The sequence below is a fragment of the Fundulus heteroclitus genome, chromosome 10 (assembly GCF_011125445.2).
Source record: "Fundulus heteroclitus isolate FHET01 chromosome 10, MU-UCD_Fhet_4.1, whole genome shotgun sequence".
Taxonomy (NCBI): Eukaryota; Metazoa; Chordata; class Actinopteri; order Cyprinodontiformes; family Fundulidae; genus Fundulus; species Fundulus heteroclitus.
The window spans coordinates 28711451-28732059 of NC_046370.1; the positions used below are offsets into that span (position 1 = coordinate 28711451).

General features: G+C 41.5%; 2 protein-coding genes across 4 annotated transcripts; one reads left to right on the forward strand and one right to left on the reverse strand.

Moving 5' to 3' along the window:
- The first annotated feature begins 221 nt into the window (after window positions 1–221).
- Window positions 222–3429, forward strand: phf5a (PHD finger protein 5A). Its single transcript, XM_012855443.2, has 4 exons — window positions 222–366; window positions 702–725; window positions 2963–3129; window positions 3256–3429. The coding sequence occupies exons 1-4, from the start codon at window positions 315–317 to the stop codon at window positions 3343–3345; spliced, it is 333 nt and encodes a 110-aa protein (XP_012710897.1). The 5' UTR covers window positions 222–314; the 3' UTR covers window positions 3346–3429.
- Window positions 3430–5614: 2185 nt separating this feature from the next.
- tefa (TEF transcription factor, PAR bZIP family member a) lies at window positions 5615–20126 on the reverse strand. Of its 3 annotated transcripts, none has more exons than XM_036142453.1 (5): window positions 19872–20125; window positions 12195–12578; window positions 11075–11295; window positions 8756–8967; window positions 5615–7258 (listed from the first exon to the last, which is right to left on the reverse strand). In XM_036142453.1, exons 1-5 carry the CDS (start codon window positions 19945–19947, stop codon window positions 7237–7239), a joined length of 915 nt encoding a protein of 304 aa, XP_035998346.1. In that variant the 5' UTR covers window positions 19948–20125; the 3' UTR covers window positions 5615–7236. The 3 variants fall into 3 exon arrangements, with proteins under 3 accessions (XP_035998346.1, XP_035998344.1, XP_035998347.1); XM_036142451.1 differs by lacking the exon at window positions 19872–20125 and adding an exon at window positions 13769–14151; XM_036142454.1 differs by lacking the exon at window positions 5615–7258 and having other exon boundaries at window positions 8752–8967; window positions 19872–20126.
- Window positions 20127–20609: the final 483 nt, after the last annotated feature.

Sequence of the window (20609 nt, forward strand, 5' to 3'; positions counted from 1 at the left end):
CAGAAAGATTCAGAAAGTAAAATTATTATAAGTTTGATTAAGTTTTGTTAAAATAACAAAGTTGTTTAAAATAAATTAAATAGGATTTAATGATAATCATTCAGTACCACACTCCATGCCTTTAAGTTGCGGTAATGCACACCTTTTGTTTTTTTTTACCAACCGGCAAATAAACTAAACGAAGAAGAAGAAGGTTGCATTGGCTGATTGGAGCCGCTAGGTGGTGGTAATGCAGTAAACTGAAACGTGAGACACAGGTGAAAGGTCGTCGCCGTTGAAACGAACTAGCACCACTCGCGGTCTGTTAGCCTAAAATGGCCAAGCATCATCCAGATTTGATCTTCTGTCGAAAACAAGCCGGTGTCGGTAGGTCTTATTTAGTACGCGTATAAATAACCCACCTAGCAACTCTGCAGCACCCAAAGGCCTCTTACGACAGTCTTGCTCTAGATAGCATTAGCCGCTAAGCTAATGGCTGTAGCATGGATTTCAGTGACAATGTTGTTAGCTTTGATGTTAGCCTTCAGGGTTCTTCCTGCATGTTTGTTTTAGAGGTTGATGTTACAGTATCAATGGCTTTGACTAAAGCTTGCTTGTTGTGCGCAAGAACCATTAGAAAATATAATTTTACTTAAGGTGCGTAAAATATTTAAAAATATGTATAATTTCAGTAATTTGACTTATTTGTTTCAATTCCGCAGCTATCGGGAGACTTTGCGAGAAATGTAAGTGTTGACATCTACATTCATTCATTCATTCATTCATTTCATTCATTCGGACTTTATTAAGGTCACTAGGCACCAGGGTCATAGCAAGGACCTAAAAATAAAAATAAAAACATTTAAAAATAGTAAATTTGCTGTACATACAGGCTTGAACGCCAGTGACACCACATTTTAGAGGTAAATCTAACAGATGTCCCAGGGGAAACCAGAGTTTGTATGATGGAATTAGGAGAGTTCACAGCTCTGCTCATAAATGTATAAATAGAAAGCGGTATGGCTGCAGGACAAGAACGCACAACACAGTTCACAAACATTTCACTTGCACCGCTGTGCCTTGGGACCGTTGGTAATATTCTCATGAAGCAACAGTTGGTCTATGCAGACTACTCTTTTTATAACTGCACCGTAAGTGTGCAGTGTACAGGGGACAGCAAAAAGCTCTAAAGAGCAAGGGTCTAACATGAGCAGAGCACATGCTGAAGTTAGGGGTCAGCACATTAACCGGGCCATACAATTTGCACCGCTGCCTCTGCATATCTCTGTCATCTGAGAGATCACAAAATGACCAAGATACTAGACTCATCAGTGGCTGGAAGAGCATTTCCACATAAATAAAAATCAGAAAAAAAAAATTTTTTATCCTCTTTTGTTTTTTACAACCATGATGTAACTTTTAGCAGCATTAAACATATCATGTTTGAATGTAGCTGTCTTTACATCATAAAATAAGAAACACAGATTTGCCCTAAAAACTCTTGGTGCTTAACATTTTAGCTTTGTGCAAAAAAGACAAAAAAATTAATAAAATAAAGCAGTTATGGTATTTGCATAAAAAATTTAAATTCCCACTGAAGTCTAGTGTTTTACAGCCAGTAAGAAGTTGGTGCAGCTAACTAATGGACTGGAGGATTTTCCTAACCTGTCAGTCTTGCCGTTTTTTAATAGAATAGAATGTAGCAAAGCAACAAAGATGGTAATTAAAAGTGGAGGATTGTAATTGATGCTCTTCTCCAGGTAAGGTGGGCTCAAATATTGAAACGTACACGCAGAACAAGGAGGATGTCCAAATCCATGGACACAGAGCTGAAATCACAGAATGCACAACAGACCCGATCCAAAGCGGATGGGCCTGAGTTAATATCTGGAAATGCTTTTACAGCTGCAAGGGTTCTGGGCTATCCCTCTGACGCAGAGACACTTAAATGTTTGCCCAGTTATCATTTCTAAACAGCTCATGGTCGGTCCCATTGGTTGGTGAATCTTTCTAAACGGTGGTTTTAATGTATTGCTACATATTCATTGTTGGATTTGGGTCCGGAAGTTGATTTGTGGTTTCTAAAGCGTGCAAATGTTTTTGTCTAAAGTGTTCTAATGTAGATTGGCTATATGTTTAGGGCTGTTGCCGAGCTGGAAGTAGAAGCTCTCCTGTCTTTTGCTACCTTGAACAGGCTTCCTCCAGAATTGCTGTATTTAGCGCCACCCTTCTTCCCATTACTCTAAACAACGTCCTTGTCCATATTAATAAAGAGCGTCCCCAAAGCATGATGCTGCCACCACCGTATTTTACAATGAGATCACCGTGTTCAGGATGATGATGTGCAGCGCTAGTTTTCTGCCTTAGAAAGTGTGGTTCAGGGTTCAGCTCATTCTACCAGAGCATCTCCTTTCATATATTTGTCACGTTGTACGTGGAAAGCTGCAGAGGACTTGTGGTTTTCCTTTAGTCATTTATACAGAAATGACAAACATTTGTGGCATTCACATGAAAGCAATTTTTCCTGAAAGCAGGAAAGCAATCTGGTCCACTGAAATGTATAAAAATGACCAGGGGAAAAAAACAGCTGAATCTTTTGTTATGGATGATTCGGGGGGGGGTAAAGGCCATAAATATATTGTTTTGATATATTCTGGAGTAAGAACCACGTTTATTCTCTTTAGAAATTACCGTGTCCATGCGTCTGTCCGTCCATTTTTCTGTCTGTTCATCCAGCCTGTAGTTTTTCCGTCTACCCTGACCTGACACTGTAGAAATATCTGCCCTAAAATGACTCATCATATTTGACCTTAAGTCCATAAATGGACTGAGAACTTTAGGGGGGAATAATTTTGAAGGTATAAGTGTTGGAACTCTCTGAAATATGACATATAAACTACTGTAAAAGGTTTGTTCTCCACTTTTTGTTTCCTAGTTACCTTTTCATTTCTCCATCTGCTTGCTTTTGTCCTCCTCCTTCCAGGTGACGGGAAGTGTGTCATCTGTGACTCTTATGTGAGGCCGTGCACACTGGTGCGGATTTGCGACGAGTGTAACTACGGATCCTATCAGGGACGCTGCGTCATCTGTGGAGGCCCCGGTGTGTCTGATGCTTACTACTGCAAAGAGTGCACCATCCAGGAGAAAGATGTGAGTCTCCTCATTGTCCCACATGCATGTTTTTATTTTTTTTTTGGATTCAGCTCAGAGTTCTGTAAACTGTTTGCTTCTCCAAACACTTCCTGATCAGTCTTTGTTTTTTGTTTCTCTGTGCAGCGTGATGGATGTCCTAAGATTGTAAACTTGGGCAGCTCCAAAACAGATCTGTTTTATGAAAGGAAGAAGTATGGCTTCAAGAAGAGGTGAAGAAACTGGAGCCCGGCCTTTTAGTTTTGCAGTTTTTCTAAAAGTTCCAAGAAACATTTTTCTTCAATAAAGCATTCTTTTCTATTTCTGTGTTCTGTGGTTTTTGTTTTGTTTTTTGCTTAAATGTTTTATGTATTGATGGTTAGGGGATTCTCATTTCAGACATCCTAAGTCCCACAGAATGACTGATTATCAAACTGAATGCTTTCTTAAATATGCTGTATGTTCAAAGTATATAAACACAACTCATTTCACAACATAGCATTAGCATCTAGGGCGTATAGCGGAGACTGACTATTAACTACATAAAGAATAGTGGCTCAAATGAGCCTGGGAATAAAACAGAAACTTCTTCAGATTTATCTTCAACTCTGGAGGTACTGACAGAATGCAGCTACAGGGTCTGGTCATATGATTAGAATATCATGAAAAGTTTTTTTTTTTGTTTTTTTTCAGTAATTCCATTCAAAAAGTGAAACTTGTATATTATATTTATTCATTACATACACGTTGATATATTGCAATTTTAATTTTGATGATTATAATTGACAACTAAGGGAAAAAAACAAAATTCAGGATGTCAGAAAATTTGAATATTAAGACCAGTAGAAAAAAATATACTTTCCAGAAATGTTGGCCAACTGAAAAGTCTGAACCTGTTCAGCACTCAGTACTTAGTCTGGGCTCCTTTTCCCTGGATTACTGCAGCAATGCAGCGTGGCATGGAGTCAGTCTGTGGCACTGCTCAGGTGTTATGAGAGCCCAGCTTGCTCTGATAGTGGCCTTCAGCTCTTCTGCATTGTTAGGTCTGGCGTATCACATCTTCCTCTTCACAATACCCCATAGATTTTCTGTGGGGTGAAGGTCAGGTGAGTTTGCTGGCCAATGAAGAACAGGGATAGTATGGTCCTTAAACCAGGTACTGGTAGCTTTGGCACTGTGTGCAGGTGCCAAGTCCTGTTGGAAAATTAAACCTGCAGCAGCAGGGAGCATGAAGTGCTCTAAGACTTCCTGATAGACAGCTGTGTTGACCTTTGACCTCTTTAGGACAGCTGTCAAGTCAGCCGCCTACAGAAATAAACATTTAAAGGCCTCTGCAGGTGTTTTGAGTTATTAGCTAGTCAGAGCTTAACACCAGGTGTCTTCAACATTGGACCTTTTCCCAATATTCTAATTTTCTGAGATCCTGAATTTGGGGTTTTCACTAGTTGTCAGTTATAATCATCAAAATTAAAATAAATAAAAACTTGGAATAAATCAGTCTATGTGCAACAAATGACTATAATATACAAGTTTCACTTTTTGAACAGATTAACTGAAAAAACTTTTTCATGATATTCTAATTATATGACCAGCACCTGTATAAATGCCATATTTATTGGAACCTCTGCTAAAAATGAGCATAGTAATAATCAGCCCATGGAAACACTGCTACTTTTCAAAAGGTACGCTTTTTTTTCCTCTACCTTCTCACTTTGCTCATTTGATGGAGGCAAGTTAACCCTGGGATTGTGTTCCCGCCTTGTCACAGTCCCAGTTTCAACCTTATGCATGGCATGTCATGAAATGTTTCCCATTTCAAAGAGAAACTGGCATGTTCATCACATTTATGCTCATTTGAGGCCAATACAAAGCAGAATAACTGATCAAGTTAGAAAGTATACTGCAGGCATTGGCTGGTAGCTTAAACATGAATCCTTTTGAACAAAATTCCTTAAGATATAATTGCTTTAATTCAAAGCAAGGGTTAAAACTGCTGATTGTTAATTTTGCTAGAATAAATTTAGGTGTTTTTATGCGCCTATTGTGCATCTTTTCAGTGCTCTGCCTTTTCTGGACTAGTAAATTTAACAAGAGAGATATTTGCTGGTTTCCTTGTCAGGTCTGTTTGTGGGAACAGATGTTTGGGTTACTCTTCCATCAGGGGACTGGTTTTACTCTTTAAAACCTGGTTTACATTTTACTGGAAAAGGGCATGCCCCGTTTTTTTGTTTTTTTTTAATTATAAAATCTACACACTACTGATGTTAGACAACTAAGTCCAAAATGGAGTCGGAAGAAGTAAAATCCTGATGAATCCTGAACTATGGGTTTTCAATCAGGATCACCCCTGAGTGCATCTCAAAAGCTTAGTTTTTCCAGAAATGTTCAGCATAAGGTGATTCTTACACATTTTCACTGGGTGGTGTAGATTAAATCTAAACTTTAGCATAAAGCTGTTCTCCAGTTTCATTCATGGTTAGTCACAAATACCCGATGTCAATCAGAATGGGGGGAAAAACCGCCAAGCTTGTCAACAAGGCTTTTATTTTGCATAATATATATTTATATGTATATATACACACACAAAAGACAGGGTCACACTCACAATGCCACGTTTTTTTTTAAAAAACAACAAAGAAATACAAAGACAACCAGGAAGTTAGGAAGTTGACCTGTTTTAAAGAAAAGGCAGATGCTGCCTCTATTACAGCACAAGGCAATTAAAAAAAAAAAAAAACAATTAAAAAGTCTGAAATCCCATTATTGTTTGTTAGAATGAACTCCATAAAATGTGGTTTAGAAAATAGTCTTTATAACGTATCATGTGACAGAAAATAATTAAGCTTTAAAGTGATGGATGTGGAGTTGGAAGAAAATCCGGAATATTTCCCCTATGATGATTTAAAAGTCCAAAAATAAAAAAAACTTTTTTATTACATTCTCATTTCAAACCCTCTCCTGATAAAAGAATATAGTATTGAGCTTATTTGATCAGACTACCGGTGGATGGAAGCACAACAGATAAATGAGGAAAACTGCTTTTCCTTTGCTTGTCAGAGCTGGAAAGTTAGATAACCTGAGGAGAGGTCAAAACTGGGATTGTAAACTGCTAGACTGCTGGCTGCATTGAAATGGCTTTAGACGGAGAAGACACTTTAGTAGAAAACAGGACCGGTCACAGTATGTATTATGGAGATTACCAGTAGTATCTATACAGAACAAGTACTTCAAGAAGAGACGCTTCTGAGTTTCAGTAGAAAGATGAATTTATGGAGCCATCAGTTAGTTATTTGCTCTGTGTGAAATAAACATAAAAAAGAACCTTAGAATAACTGAAAAAATATATTTTTTTAAACTTTTTTTTAAACCTGCTGATTACACAACATATGAAGCTGGGCAACAAGTTGAAAGGGACCTCCTGCAGAGAGAAAAGCAGGAGTCGGGCCTGTCTGGTGAGCAGCAGCGCCAGGCGGACAGAGGACAGACATCAAAGCTGGGCGTACAGAGCAGCTCGTCTCTGGAGTGCTGATGAAAACATAAAAGAAGTGAACACGGCTAGCTTCTGGGTTCTTTTTCCTTCTCTTTGTGCCGCGTCACGGAAATCCCCTGAAGAAGCTCAAGTTATTGGAAGTGTCACAGTCAGAAGTTTCAGTGGGCAAAGATGGGCCCAGCTCTTTAAAACAATCTGATATGAGAGAAAGGAAAAAAACCTGCAAACCAACTTAACTGATCTGAAACATGACGTGGACAGGCTTAACGTCATCGGATGGAGTTAAAAGCTTAAAAAAACCCCGCAGAGTTCGTCTAAAACTATTCATGATCTCTTTCAGGCTACAAATGTACAAAACAGAAAGTGCACCCCACAAACAAGGTGTGCTGAAGAAGCACTTGAATATCCACCTACATTCCACTCACTCAGAGAGGTGGTCATACAAAGAATAATAATAATAATTAAAAAAAACAACAGATGATATCTTAACATTTTACATCTCCATGGCAATGTGACGTCCTGCTTTCACAAGCTCTTCTACTCCGCCTCGACGTCATCAGATCGATTCTTGCGCACCCAGCCAACGGTTGGATTTATTTATTCATCAGAGTGAAATAAATGAACAAAGCAACTGATGTCTATTCGTCATCTGGCACCGCACTTGAAAGAGAAGAGAACAGGGATGAATGACAGGGCAAACAGGAGAAGGTGCCAACACTAAACAAGAAGAACACTGGGTTTTAAAAAAACAACTCTGGTAGTCTGAAGCGGGTTTGGGACACGGCCGCTGCTGCGCTCAGATCTACCTTCACGGATTTAAATGTCTGCCACCATTGGCTGAAAGTTCTCGTATAGGTAAATAAATAAAATAATAATCCAAAGGCTGGTTTTGTGTGACTAAGAAAAGTTCGGACTTATTCCTGTGGAATATTTCCGGCCTATTTGTCCATTAGTTGTGACTCTAAAAGGAGAACAGACAGTTCATGCTACGGCCTCACCCGGAGACAGCAGAGGTTTTTTATCAGCAGCTTTCTTAGCTCTCGTTTTTACAGCTTATCAGACCCAACACAACACCCGAAAGCTAATTTCATAAATGCGCCGCTGAGCTGTCGTTTCAACTTATTGCCCAAGTTCAAGACCCTAGGCACAGGTCAGCATATCAAATCGGTAATAATAATAATTTGGAGAAAGAATCCAACATTTCACAGAATTTACGCTAACACTTTATCATTGGAGAGAGTGTTACACTCCTTTTGCCATTCTGTCCTTTATAGAGCATGTACAAGAAGCTGATATTTGCAGGTAAATTAGTCAGGCAATCTGCAAGACTAGCTAGCCTGCAGTCAGCTGCTTAAGCTAGCCAACAGCGCTGCCTTGATAACAATCATAGGTGGCGCTCCTTTAAGTTCAGGCAATGATGGGTTTTTTTTTTGTGACTTCCTGTGAGAGCCTTCTTTGGGTTAGCAGGGCAGAGGTGTGCAGAAACAGGTGGGGGAGGGGCTGTGCTGCGTTCCTCTATGCTCCACACAGCCGGAAAAACTCCACAGATGTCCCAGAACCAGCACTCTGGTCTTGGGTTTGAAGGACGTACTGCTGGGAATGGTGGAGTGGAAACTTCTAACACTGCAGATGTAGTCATCTTTTGTTTACCCTCACATCGTTAGGTGGCCCATGCCTACTGCAGACTTCACTTTCCTCATTTTCTTCAGCAACGTCCAGGAAACTTGGCTGGTTTAACCCAAAGGTTAGCCAGTAGTTAAAAATAGTAGTTTCAGTTTCCAAGTTCCAAAGTTTATCTGAACTGTAAGTCCTCACCTCTATTCTGAACCAGGATGTCAGCCAAGTGCATTAAGATTTTTTATGTAATATTGCTGTAAATTTAAAACAAATCTGTCCATTTACTAAATGAGGCTGGGCTAGCACAGATTATCTACTAATAAGAAATGAATCCACGTCACCCTCTCATCGTAAAGGGTCCTATTGTCTCACCCGCCCTGCATGTTTACCTCAAACCACACCAAGGAAAAGTCTTTTCAGCAATACACACCATCTGGTATCTGCTACTAAAAATCAGAACTCTTCAGAACCAAGGTCAGATCAACTACGTATGCGTCCCGTTTACAAGTTCAAACATGACCGTTCGTCCAGGTCCCTTACATTGGTCCATATTTGGATTCGTAGCGACCCACGACATTCTTGTATCGGCCGCACTCCTTCCGCAGCTCGGCGACCTCCTGCCGCAGCGCAGAGTTCTCACGCTCCAGAAAAGCTGCTCGGACGGTGATCTGGTTCTCCTTCAATCTGCGGGCGTCTCGTGACCGTTTGGCCGCCATGTTGTTCTTCTTCCTCCTCTGCCAGTACTTGTCGTCCTGGAAATCAGGGACAGGTGGGGATGGATTAGAAAGCGTCCTGGGGTGGTATCAGAACATCAGCTTAAATCTGATTCCCACTTTAAGTGAGACGGCAGACAGCCAGTCTCCTTTATGCTTGTAAACAAAGCTCTGCTTTCTCTGGCAGACTGGGGGAACAGAAATGTCAATTTCAGGAAACTGCTGAGTCACTGTGAGTTGCAAGAAGCACTGCTGCATTGGTCTAAGCAACTTAGAAACCCCCTGCTTAATACAACCACACTTATCTTTTTCTTTAATTACTACTTTTATAAATAAGAAAACAGAAATTATTGCAGAAATACGTGCAGTTAGTATTGTTTTTATTGGCACCTATAAAGGGACAATTTCTACCTCAGTTAAATTCTGTTTGTAGTTTTTAAATCACAAAAAAGAAAGCAGGACTGCTGGGGGGAGTGGGTTGGGATCCATCAACAAATTCAGTTGTCAGCTTGATGGGCCAGTCATAACTTTAAGATCAGAGTGAACGCACCTTATCCAAGCATAAAGAGAATGTGCTCACAACCACACTCTTCGGTGTGGAGGTTGTGATTGAGGGAAGTAAACTCAAGGTTGGTCACGTTCAGTTAGCCTCGTGAGACCATCCTGATCTCGCGAGCTTTCAAGGTTTCACTCGCAGATCAGTCTGGCTACTCTCCGTTAAAGAAAATTTGGAGCCGTTCACCAAACGAACGTCCAATCAGCGTTGGCTTTGAGGCGGGTTGAGGTGTGACGCAACGAGAAGCGCGACAGTTCAGTCTAAACAACATGGCGGTTTCAGCCGATGAAACTAGCGTTAGCGTGGCTATCGAGCAAGTTTTATCGGAATTACAGAGTATTTCTTTGCTGAGCTAACGAGCCTTTACCTGCAGCAGCAAGAGTAGCTTGGCTTGTGGTTGTGTTTTCGTCGTCGCTCTGTTACGAGCGACGACGAATCTGATTGGTTTATTTGGCCCGTCTATCACCAACATAGGCCAATCAGCTAACCAGTATTTTCGCCCCTTCCCAAAATTACTTCAACGGAAGGTTTCCAGATGGATATGCGGAGCAAATCTATCTGGCGGAGTCAGGTAAACGTTCAGTATCAATGGAGGTTAAAAATTACATAAAAGGAAGCACAAAAAGTGACAGCGTAAAAAGCTACATAAAAATAAAAAATAAAAAATTGAACGTTGAACGTTAATTCAGGCAACCACTTAAGCAGTGGAATAGACAGGATTTGGAAGTTTTGCAACCATCTGGAAATTTCTAAGATGAGAAAAGAGTTTTTAGTCCTTAGAGAATAAACAAGGACACTGCTGTTTACCATTAGTGATGCTAACTGTGCTAAGTATGCTAATTCCTCAAGGCAAAAGAACAAAATGTTTTTTAGAGCTGATGATTATAAATATTAAAAGAGAAATCAGTATTGGCTGTAGATAAAAGCCTGAAATCTCTGATCTAATCTTGTTATGTTTTGGCCAAAACACATCAGACACTTGAAGCTGCAGTTGGGAGTTTTTGAAAAAAAAAAAACAAATAAATATTGGAACAGGCGCATCTTGCTCTCCGCTGAGCTGCAGCCCTCCCTCCAAATCTCCTTCCTCACAGCAGAGCCTGCTGTGCCGCTTCAATTTTCACCCGTCTTTGTTTTCTGAGCAGGTGCCACTCCAAAAATCGGCAGTTTTCCTGTATAACAGGTTGCTTCTCCACCATTTCTACACACAGCTGCCGCCCACCGGCAATCTTGAGCTTGAATGACAGTAGCGCTGTGTGGTGAAGGGGGTGTGAGCCGCGGGTACACGCGTGTGATTGACACCACTAACAACCAATCAGAGCCAGACATTCCTCCTGACACTGATTGGTGGTTTCTGACTGGGAGTGTTGTATTTCTGCAAACTGCCGTAAGACGACTGGGAGGAGCCAGAGGAGCATCATTTGTTTCACAGATTATCAGTTTTGAATGTTACCCTCAGGACAGCGACAGCTTTAACAAATATGTAAAAAAAATACATTCATTGAAAAGTTACCTACAGCAGCTGTAACATCCTTTAAATACACATAAAGAAAAAAAAAGCTGCTAATTTTCACAGTCTCTGACCCGACTTACCTTCTGTTCTTCAGGGACAAACACCTTCTTGGCCTTTTTGATCATAGGTTGAGGCTTGAGCTCCTCCTCACTGAACTTGTGTTTGCGCGGGTCAAACAGTTCACCTCCAGGAACGCTTGACAGGACCAGGTCTGTAGGGTCTGGTTCGTAGTTCACGTCGACCTCGATTTCGTCTGGGTCGATGGGCTCAGGAGTCGCCCTTTCCTGTGAGGTGGTCACCTCTAAGCAGATGGGCAAGCAAAATGAAAACTGAGATGTCAGACAGCTGCCAGCTAAACCACAACTTGGGGCAAAAAACATGTTGAAATGGTCAAATGTAAAGTAACCTTAAATAACAAGGCTTTTTTCTAAACCCCGCCCTTTTCACAGAGGTTGTTCTAACGGCTTCGAAGTGTGCAGCCTGATGATAATCAAGCAAAAACTAACATCCCCACTACGCACAGTGATCCACTCTTGCCTTGTTTTAATGCAGTGTCACGTTCAGAAACCACACATGTCACAGCATATCATGCTTCTTAGACATCTAGAACCACATAATAATAATGACATAAGATTTAAATTCTAAAATTATATGCGTACACAAACAGATGCTGAAAAAAAATTAAGAAAAACCAAAAGTTGTTACCAAGTTTAATTAGTTTTAAAGTATTAGTTTAACTGGTAAATGCTGAAGTACTTGGCATATTAAAGGTGAAGGGCATTACAAAGCCCTTTGAATTTTCTTCTTTTTTTTTTTTTTTACACTATTATAACTATTTTTCTGACACCCTTATTTTACAGTGAAACAGTAAATAATTTGATACATAGTTTTAAAAAAAAATACATTTGGAGAAAATAAATATCTGAAAAATGGTTAAAGTTTTTTTTGATGCTGGCTAAAATAAGGATTTTAAATAGAAAATAAAAGTCTCAGCAAGATAAGTTTACAAACATATCTAAAAAGGTATACATAAAGATAAGATGCTTTTATCTGTTGGTAATCAAATAGAGATTTACTACTGACCAAAGTTAGTTGGAAGAATATCAAATTGTCAAATTTAGCACAGCGTGGTGTGGGGCTATATTGCCTCCATTTGCTTTCTACGCCTTCAAAAAGTGTCTGCGCAGGTTTCTCACTCACCTGTGCTGACGTCACAGGTAACATCCGAATCGCACTTTGTGATGATCACCACTTCCTCCTCGGTCCTGTCCAGCTGCTGGATGGGCAGCAAGGTCACAGGGGACACGCCTGCTGGCTTGGTCTGCACGGACGTCTTTGCTTTCTCCGCTTTGGCAACGTTTACTTCCGGGCCCTCCTTTAAAGCGGCATCTTCGGGCGATATTGGGATGCCGTTCTCCATGAGGAACTCCTCCAGGTCCATGTACTCCAGGTGGAAGCTCTCGCCATCGTAGGGGATGGTTTTCTCCCAGATAGCAGGGGTCAGTGCGGCCGACGGGCCCATGTCGCTCCCTCCTCCGGCCAGGTCGACATTGCCTTCGAGACCCAACTTCTCCTTATCGGTGTCTGAAAAAAAGACGACAGGTGGTTACAGTTACACTTTGCTGAAAAGGTGGTTTAGAAACCACCGGAACGCACCGTCCCACCGTCTCTGCAGCGTGTTTGCTCTTCTTCTGACATGAAAACGAGTCCTGTGCAGACCACATGTGGTTCGCTTTCAGCGTTTTGCACACAAGGTTATGCCTTCGGGTGCAGGAGGAGGCGACGCTTACGCTGCATCGCAGACAGAAGCACCACCCAGCTGACTTAAAATACATATTCAACCTGCCAACAGGAGGAAACATGTCTGTGTGACACAAACAGGCTGCGTAGGGTTTGCCTCCAAGGCAAACGAGAAGTTTAATCAACTATAGGCTCAGAAGACATCGGGTTAACCATCCGACTGCCAGGTCAAATTCATGGGGCAACTAATAAAAATGCCTTTTTACGGAAAAAAATGCTGAAAAACGTCCTATGGAGGCTGCGTGAGAGGATCTGGGAGGAGATTTGGCAAGAGGGTGATTCTTTGATGTTTGCACCAATCAGAGGAAGAATATTTACAGTATGAAGCCTGACAGGTGTGTGGTTTGAAGTAATTAAGAACTGCTTCCAAGTGCCAGCAGCGCCCTCAGACCATGGCGCCCTGGGCAGTGACCCGAATTACCCAGGACAAAAACCTCTATTGCCCTAATTATGTCCAGTACTCTTTACATGCGACAACAAAGTGGATGCGTTTCGTGTTTTGACTACAAAGCGGAGGCTGTGCCGTGACACAGGACCCACGACAAGGCGGGTCTTCAGGGTCCCCCCACTCTGCCATCTGCACGTTCTGTCCTCGAGGCGCTCTGCAGGTGGCATCCGACAAAACAACGTCAGGGGACAGATCTCGCGGGAAGCAACACTTTAACCACGGATGCCCACCTCTACATCTAGATAAAAACATACATTTAGAAAAATTTAAAAGCAATGTCAGTCGCAACTAAACCACACGCAAAACACGGGGCGTGTCTAGAAACATCTAGACCGTGGCGGCGAGGCCCTGCATATGTATAGACTACTGCCGATGTGTCTTTAGATCTCCCTAACCCATAGTTTTTGTCAAACTGTCACAGTAAATCCTGTTCTCGCGTTTTTCTCCGTGTTTGAAGGGTTCGACAGGTGTTCTATTTCTTTTCACAGACCCGCTCTCTTCTGCTCCGTCAATGCACTCCTCTTACCGTCATCTCCGTCCAGTATGTTCGGTGGAGGCATTTCCATTATTTTCTTCAGAACCACCGGGAACGAGCTGGGAGGCTCTCCCGCCGCCTCCAGCTTGATGTGAATCGGTTCCACCGACATGTTTTCTTCCTGCCTTGTTGTTCACGACGATAGAAGCAGACCGCGCTGTTGTCCCCTCAACTCGAGCAAAGCCTCTAAGATGTTTTCTTTTTTTTTCCTACCACCGCGTCTGCAGGCAGTTTAATATCCCCAAAACACACTGAAAAGTTCCCCGGACATCAACACATCGAATTAAGCTCGCTTCTCTAAACCCACTTCCTCTGGAAAAATTGGGTATTTGGGTTTTGCTGTGTTCAGGGGAAGCCGCGCCTTCTTATTAAATATGTCCGCTGTGCTTCGTTTCGATTGGCGCGCTTGACCGCATCTCATTACTATTAAGATCACTGCGCGAGTAGGCGGAGCTCCGGGGAAGCACCCGTGATTCCATTGGTTGACAGAGTTACATATGTTTCACCGAAGTCAGAAAAAAACAAAAAGGTCTCGTCTCAAAGCAAAACAGTCATTTTTTATCAAAACTCCGTACATTTAATCTATTGAACTTGTGTTTTCCCTAGACGTAATCTTTTCCCGTTTAATTTAAACAGAAACATAATTTGCACGCTTTTGTCTATATTTTTGCTAACGTATGGATAGTGAGACATGCCAATTATTAATTTCAGGTCAGAAATGTGTCCATAGCACGACTGGCGACGAAAGTTTGAACTAAATACGGAGCTGAAACTAATCAAACGTCTGTGGCTTCTGTGTTGCGGCACCGCTCACGTGCGGACGCACGTGCTGCCGCCGCGCTTACATATCTGCTGAGTCCATCTAGTCCTGAGGCTCTGTATCTCATTCGCTCGCACGCAGGGGTGTGCAAAAAGGGCGGCGACGGTAAAAGACATGCCCGTGTAACACCTTCAGGTGTCAATTTCTCCGGCATCTGAGCTGAGCAGACGCGACAAGGGCAAAGGATCTGTACGCCATGTCCACAAGCCATGACTGGCTAGTCAAGGCTGAGAGGTGATTGTGATCATATGTGCTATATATTACATGCAAGCACTCATACTCATAGTTGCACATCTTGAGTGCAAAGTGAAGACCATCCACCCACAACAATCTCCATATCTGTAACCTTAACTGATGAATACATCTATTCAGGGTTTTTTTTTTAACAGTTAAAGTTTGGTCTCCGTACAGATTTCTTCTTTTTGCTTTATCAAGACACCAAAATATTTGATACAAAACTAATTTTAATGTCAGACAAAGATAACCCGGGGCATTAAAATTATCAAATTTATTAGGCACGTGAGGGAGCTATCGCAACAAAATAGAACCTGTTTGACAACATGCAGTAGGCTAACATAGCTCAAGAAGCAAAGCACCCTGCCCTAATAAAAGAAATTCAAGACCAGACTAGTATCAAAGTCATAATGCAATTCCTAAGGCTTTGGACTCAAGCAAAGCATCACTGAGAGCCATGTAAGCTCAAGCTCCCTTAACTAATGTAGTAGGATAGTGATCCACAGTAGAAAGTCCACTGCTGCAGGTCACGAAAAAGGATTTCAAAGTGGCCTAGTAAACGTCTCAGCTCAAATGAGATTTAGATGGCGTGACTTTAAACTGGCCATTCACGAATAGCAATTTTACAATGGGACAGCGGTGAAATAATTATAACAGTGGGCCAAACTTTCTCCAAAGTGATGTAATAGACTCATTGCCTGTCGTCCAATATGTGTTTGATGACAGTAATTGCTGCCAGGGGTGAATTTTTACATAGGTTCAAGTTGGTTTGGAATGCTTTTGTTCCCCCCCCCTTAAAGAAATAGACTAATTTGAAAAATACATTTTCTGGTTACTCAGGTTATTTTTAATCAAAAATCCAAATCCAATACATTTATAAAGCACATAAAGAACTGCAGGCTTGCCAAAGTGCTGTACATTTATAAGCTTGATAAATAAAGAATAAAAGCAAGACATTAAACAGACAAATCAAAAACATCTTGTTTTTGATGATGTTGTGTTTGATGATCCAACACATTTGTGACAAAACAGCAAAAAAATAATGTCAATCTGCAAAGCAGAAGATACTCTTTCACAGCCCTGTAGCAGCCACTAAGATGAGGTATTTAGCACACGTGTGCATGTACTGTATGTATGGTTGGAACATATTTCGCCAGCATGACGAGGAACCCCAAAAGGCATGCAACCCCTGGGCTATAAAGGAATTATATGGTGGTAGTGGAAGGGGCCAACTGATCCTCTGTGTACAAAGAAAACACGTGTCACTTGTTCTAGGTACAATTAGTCCAGACAAACTTTTGAGGTCATTCGCTCACTCAAGGTTATGCACTAATATTTTTATGAATATAACATCTTTGAGACCAGAATCTGGCACTTCCCACAAAGAAATTATGGTCAAGAACTTTTCTTTTTCAAAATAGGTCTGTTGGGGAAGAAAAATATAACCTAAATATTGATATTATATTAAGTTAGATAAAACTATATATTTTTTTCTTCCTAGCTATCCTTGAAGTAGAGGTCAAGAACCCTCCCCATCCCATGCACACAGTATCTGGGCTGGAGGTGAGCGGAGGTCCACACTGCTGCAGCTGCAGTCTGGAGAAGAGCAGGCAGCTCCCCTTTGGATCTAACCCAAAGAACACTCCACCAAATCAGTGCTGTGCAAATATCCAATAACCCACCTGTAAAATGATTTCACTGCGATCAAAATTACACAGTTTTGCACTTTAAAGTCCTGATCATTCCTGCCATGGCTGAGACAAAAACCTCATTAAGCCCTACAATGTATGGCAAAGTCTCCCCTGATATTCATCCAAGTGGATTATTTCTTAAAAAAATATTTTTTTCTTGTATAGGCAAGACATTCTTGCCTTGACAATAATATAAACATTACCGGTATTTGTATTTTGTCAATTTTTTGTTTAATTATTTATTTGCTTTTTTATTCTTTACCATTTCTCACAGATGTCTTTAAAGTGTTAATTTTAACACAGTAATGCTTAATAGCGGTAGACCGCACAACACTGACAGCTGGATGTGGGGCTAAAGCCACCCCCAGGATGTGCGGAAAATCCTGAAGGTCTCCTCTCCGGGGAGTTTCAAAGTAGACTAGGATTAACCAAGGAAGGCTGTCAGCTGGGGTGATTAAAACATGTTTCTTGCTCTGATTATCTTCTACATGGACGACTTTGCAGCGAAAACAATTACTCCAGTGGCATTCTCAATCAAAGAACCTTTGAATTTTGAGAAGACTTCTGTCATAATTCACAATATTGTTTCTTGCGTTAATGTCATTTTTGTCTCTTTTGCTGGGGTTCTAGATTTAGTTTCATATCTATCAGATTTCGGGATCCTATCACATAATAATAATAACCTTTACAACTGGAATTCTGTGTTGATCTGTGATGTCAAAATCTTCTGACAAAAAGGCATCTTTTGCTTTGTACTTGTGACAATAAAGTTGAATTCTATTCTATTCTATTCTATCATTGGAATACAGTGAAAAAGCATACCAATGGCCAAGGTGGGACAGAAGACGAGTTCTAGAAAAGTTTTTTTTTTACCCTGCTACATTTCTCTGTACTTTAGCACTTTCATTATAAATTTAGTATAAATTAAAAAAAAATAAAAAGATTTTTCTGACTTTGTTAACATCATCTGAAACGGCACACCAAGTCAATGCAAAGAACACAGGATACATTTTTGATAGAGATTTGTGGATTTTGAAACAGGAAAAGAAAGCTAGCTTTATACAGAAATCTACTTATTTTTTGTTTGGTTTTGTTTTTGTCCATGTTATGTTTGGTTTTGAGCTGATTTTCTCACCAAACTTTTATTATGGTTACATAATGACAAAGATTTGTGACTCTTAATCTTGTTGCACGTGTGCATTTCTGTCAACATATTATTATTATTGACCCATTGTTTTCTGGAAAATAGTCTGCTTGACCGACTGATGTGAAGGAAGCCGACTGAGTGAAGATGCACGAAATGTGGTGTGTTTGGACAAGAAGGCTTGATCTTGAGGAACCAACTACACACATTGATTATTTTTGCAGTATACAGCCAAAAATCTGCAGCTTGGAAATCCACAAGCAATAAACTGTTGTAGTTTTGAGTATGCGCGGACTCTGAGCATACAGGTACAGGCAGAGCTCAATTTTTACAACCGCGTACACGGTGTCACTATAAACTGCTCAGCGGCAAGAAGTCTTTACATCAAACTGTTTAATATGTGAAATCAATCTTGATACACTGCTCCAAGCGGGCGGTTGCAAGGAAGCGCGGCATCACAGTCCCTCTCTGTTCGCACTGACAGGTGTGCGGTGGAAGCCTGCTGGAAAAGAACTGGCTTTCGTTGCCCAGCTAGCTAATCGAACACTTTACCATCCATTTCGCCGCTTTGTCTCGCTGGCAGAAAGTGTGGGAATTGCAGGAGTTTGCCACAAGAAATGTAGACAATCGGTACACTCAACTATGAAGGGTAAAACGCCCGCGGAGTCAGCCCGCAGTCCGCACAGCTCACAGTAGGCGCACAGTACGCCCGGGTATGTGGGAGCCTTAACATCCTTCCGTCCAGTTGACAAAGCGATTGGTCTGGTGGCTTCGGTGAATGCCTGAATTGAAACCCGAAACAGTAATCAAAGTGCTAACATTAGTCGGCTAGTGAAACAGCTGATCACCATAGAAACTGAAGGCTGACTGGTGGGGAGTTATTACTTCCTCCCTGTTTCTTAGGCGACTCCCCTGGCTACTAGAGGTCAAGAGATTTGACAGGTAATACGCTCTCTACCCAAGTACTGTTTCAGCTCCAACATCTGAAGACTCCATGCCGTGGACATCCTCCAGGTCAAGAGAAATGCCATTTAAAAAGGTTTCAAACAGAACACAGTCATCTAAAGCTATAGTTGCTTATCCTGTTCAAAAGCACTTTTTGTTACTCTGGGTAAAATAGTCTGTTTATCCTGAAAGTAGTCAATACATTATGTATTCAGGAAAAGGAGGTTAAAAATGTGATCTCTGTGAGAGCTGCAGGCCTGTAAAACCCTGACCAATCCCTGCTCTTCGCACTGAAGGGCAGGAGTTGGTCCTAACACCCCCCTTTCTCTTGAGTTCCTGGAAGAAATACAAAGAAATAAGACTAGAGTGGATTTGGGAGATTTTTTTCACGCAACCCCCTGAAGAGCGGTAGAGCATATAAGATGGTCTTGACAATAGGACCAAAACTCTGACGAATCCCTGCCCTGCAGTGCGAATGGCAATGATTGCTCAGAGTTTTTACAGGCCTGCAGCTCCCACATAGATATAATTTTCTCCTTTTTCTGAATACATAATGTATCTACTTTTAGGATGGAAGGACCATTTTACCCAGTATAACAAAAAGTGTTTCTGAACAGGATTACCAACTATAGCTTTATAATATAATTTAATCATTAACCTTCATTGCCTCTCCCTTTTCCACATGTTGACTCAGCAAAACATTATCAGGAACCTCAATCACTCTGCACTTAAAGAGACATAAAACAGATAGGCCCATCACTTGGATCTCCCATCATCCAGGGTAAAACGTTTTCTAGTTTATCTTTGTCAGGAAAAAGGGGGGTGTGGCATGGTGATTGCATACCAAAGTGAATGTGCAAATCCATTTTTGCCACCAAACTGACAGCGCTGAAGGAAGACTAATGCACTGAAACACACTCCTCCACGGGAATTACTCAATCACAAAGAGCTGAAACGTAAAAGCCACTTATCCTCTGCAATAAAAACGATCGACCACACCTTCGATTGTTCTTGTGAACTAAATCCCCCCCCTCGGTGCTGAAACCTTAAACCTTCGGACTCCTTTCTGGAGCCAGGGGTCAGATTCCTGCAGCCCAGCGACTAGTTTTCGTGCTCAGCTGACCACCAATTGCACAACAAGCCTGCAATCGGACAAAGTTCTTACTCTATTCCTCAGATATGCCCAAACTCAAAGCAGACACAAACTGTGCAACATTTGTACCTGAGCTAAATCCTTACTCAGATCTGCCACTGACTTACCATTATCGTCAAAGTTGGGAAGCGTGAACGGGTGCTCAAGGAGAGCCCTGAAAATCTCCGGGATTTCTGTTGTCATGTCTCTCTCCTTTAAACTGTAGTTAAGAAAAATCGGTGGATCAAGGTAAACCCCCTTAGCTAGCGGGATTTTAAAATGAATTAGGAGACAGCCCAGAGCCCCGCAGCTAAACGGATCTGGACGCGATCTGTTAACTGGTTTGAAACTTACGAGCCCCTCGCTGTGAACTCTGGACAACAAGTTACTTAACGCAACCCCGCCCCCGTCTACTCCCAGCAGCCAATCAGCAGCGCCCTTTACCTGGGGAAATCGTCGGAGCGAGCTCCGATTGGCGCGTGGTGGTGTTCCTCACCATTTTGACAGCCAATCATGAGACGCGGCCATCTTACTTAATAGTGAAAAAAAAAAACGTGTAAACTCGTGGTCGTGTGTGACATAAGGACGCCGATAATTACCAGAACGTAAATCAGGCCAGAAGTCTCTCAGAGGGTATTAAACCAATTATAGAACAAGAACAAGTCCATTAAGCTAAGTTTAATGTGACACTTGGTTGGTGTAGGGCAGGCCAACTAGGTCAACGTTAAGCTGAGGTGCCTTTACCTTAGCTCTTACGTTAAACAAACACATGGATTGGATAACTGTAAGGCAACTGACCAGATCACCACTTGTTGATCAAGGGACCCACTCGGACTATGCTGTACAGTTATCAAGGTTTTCATGTT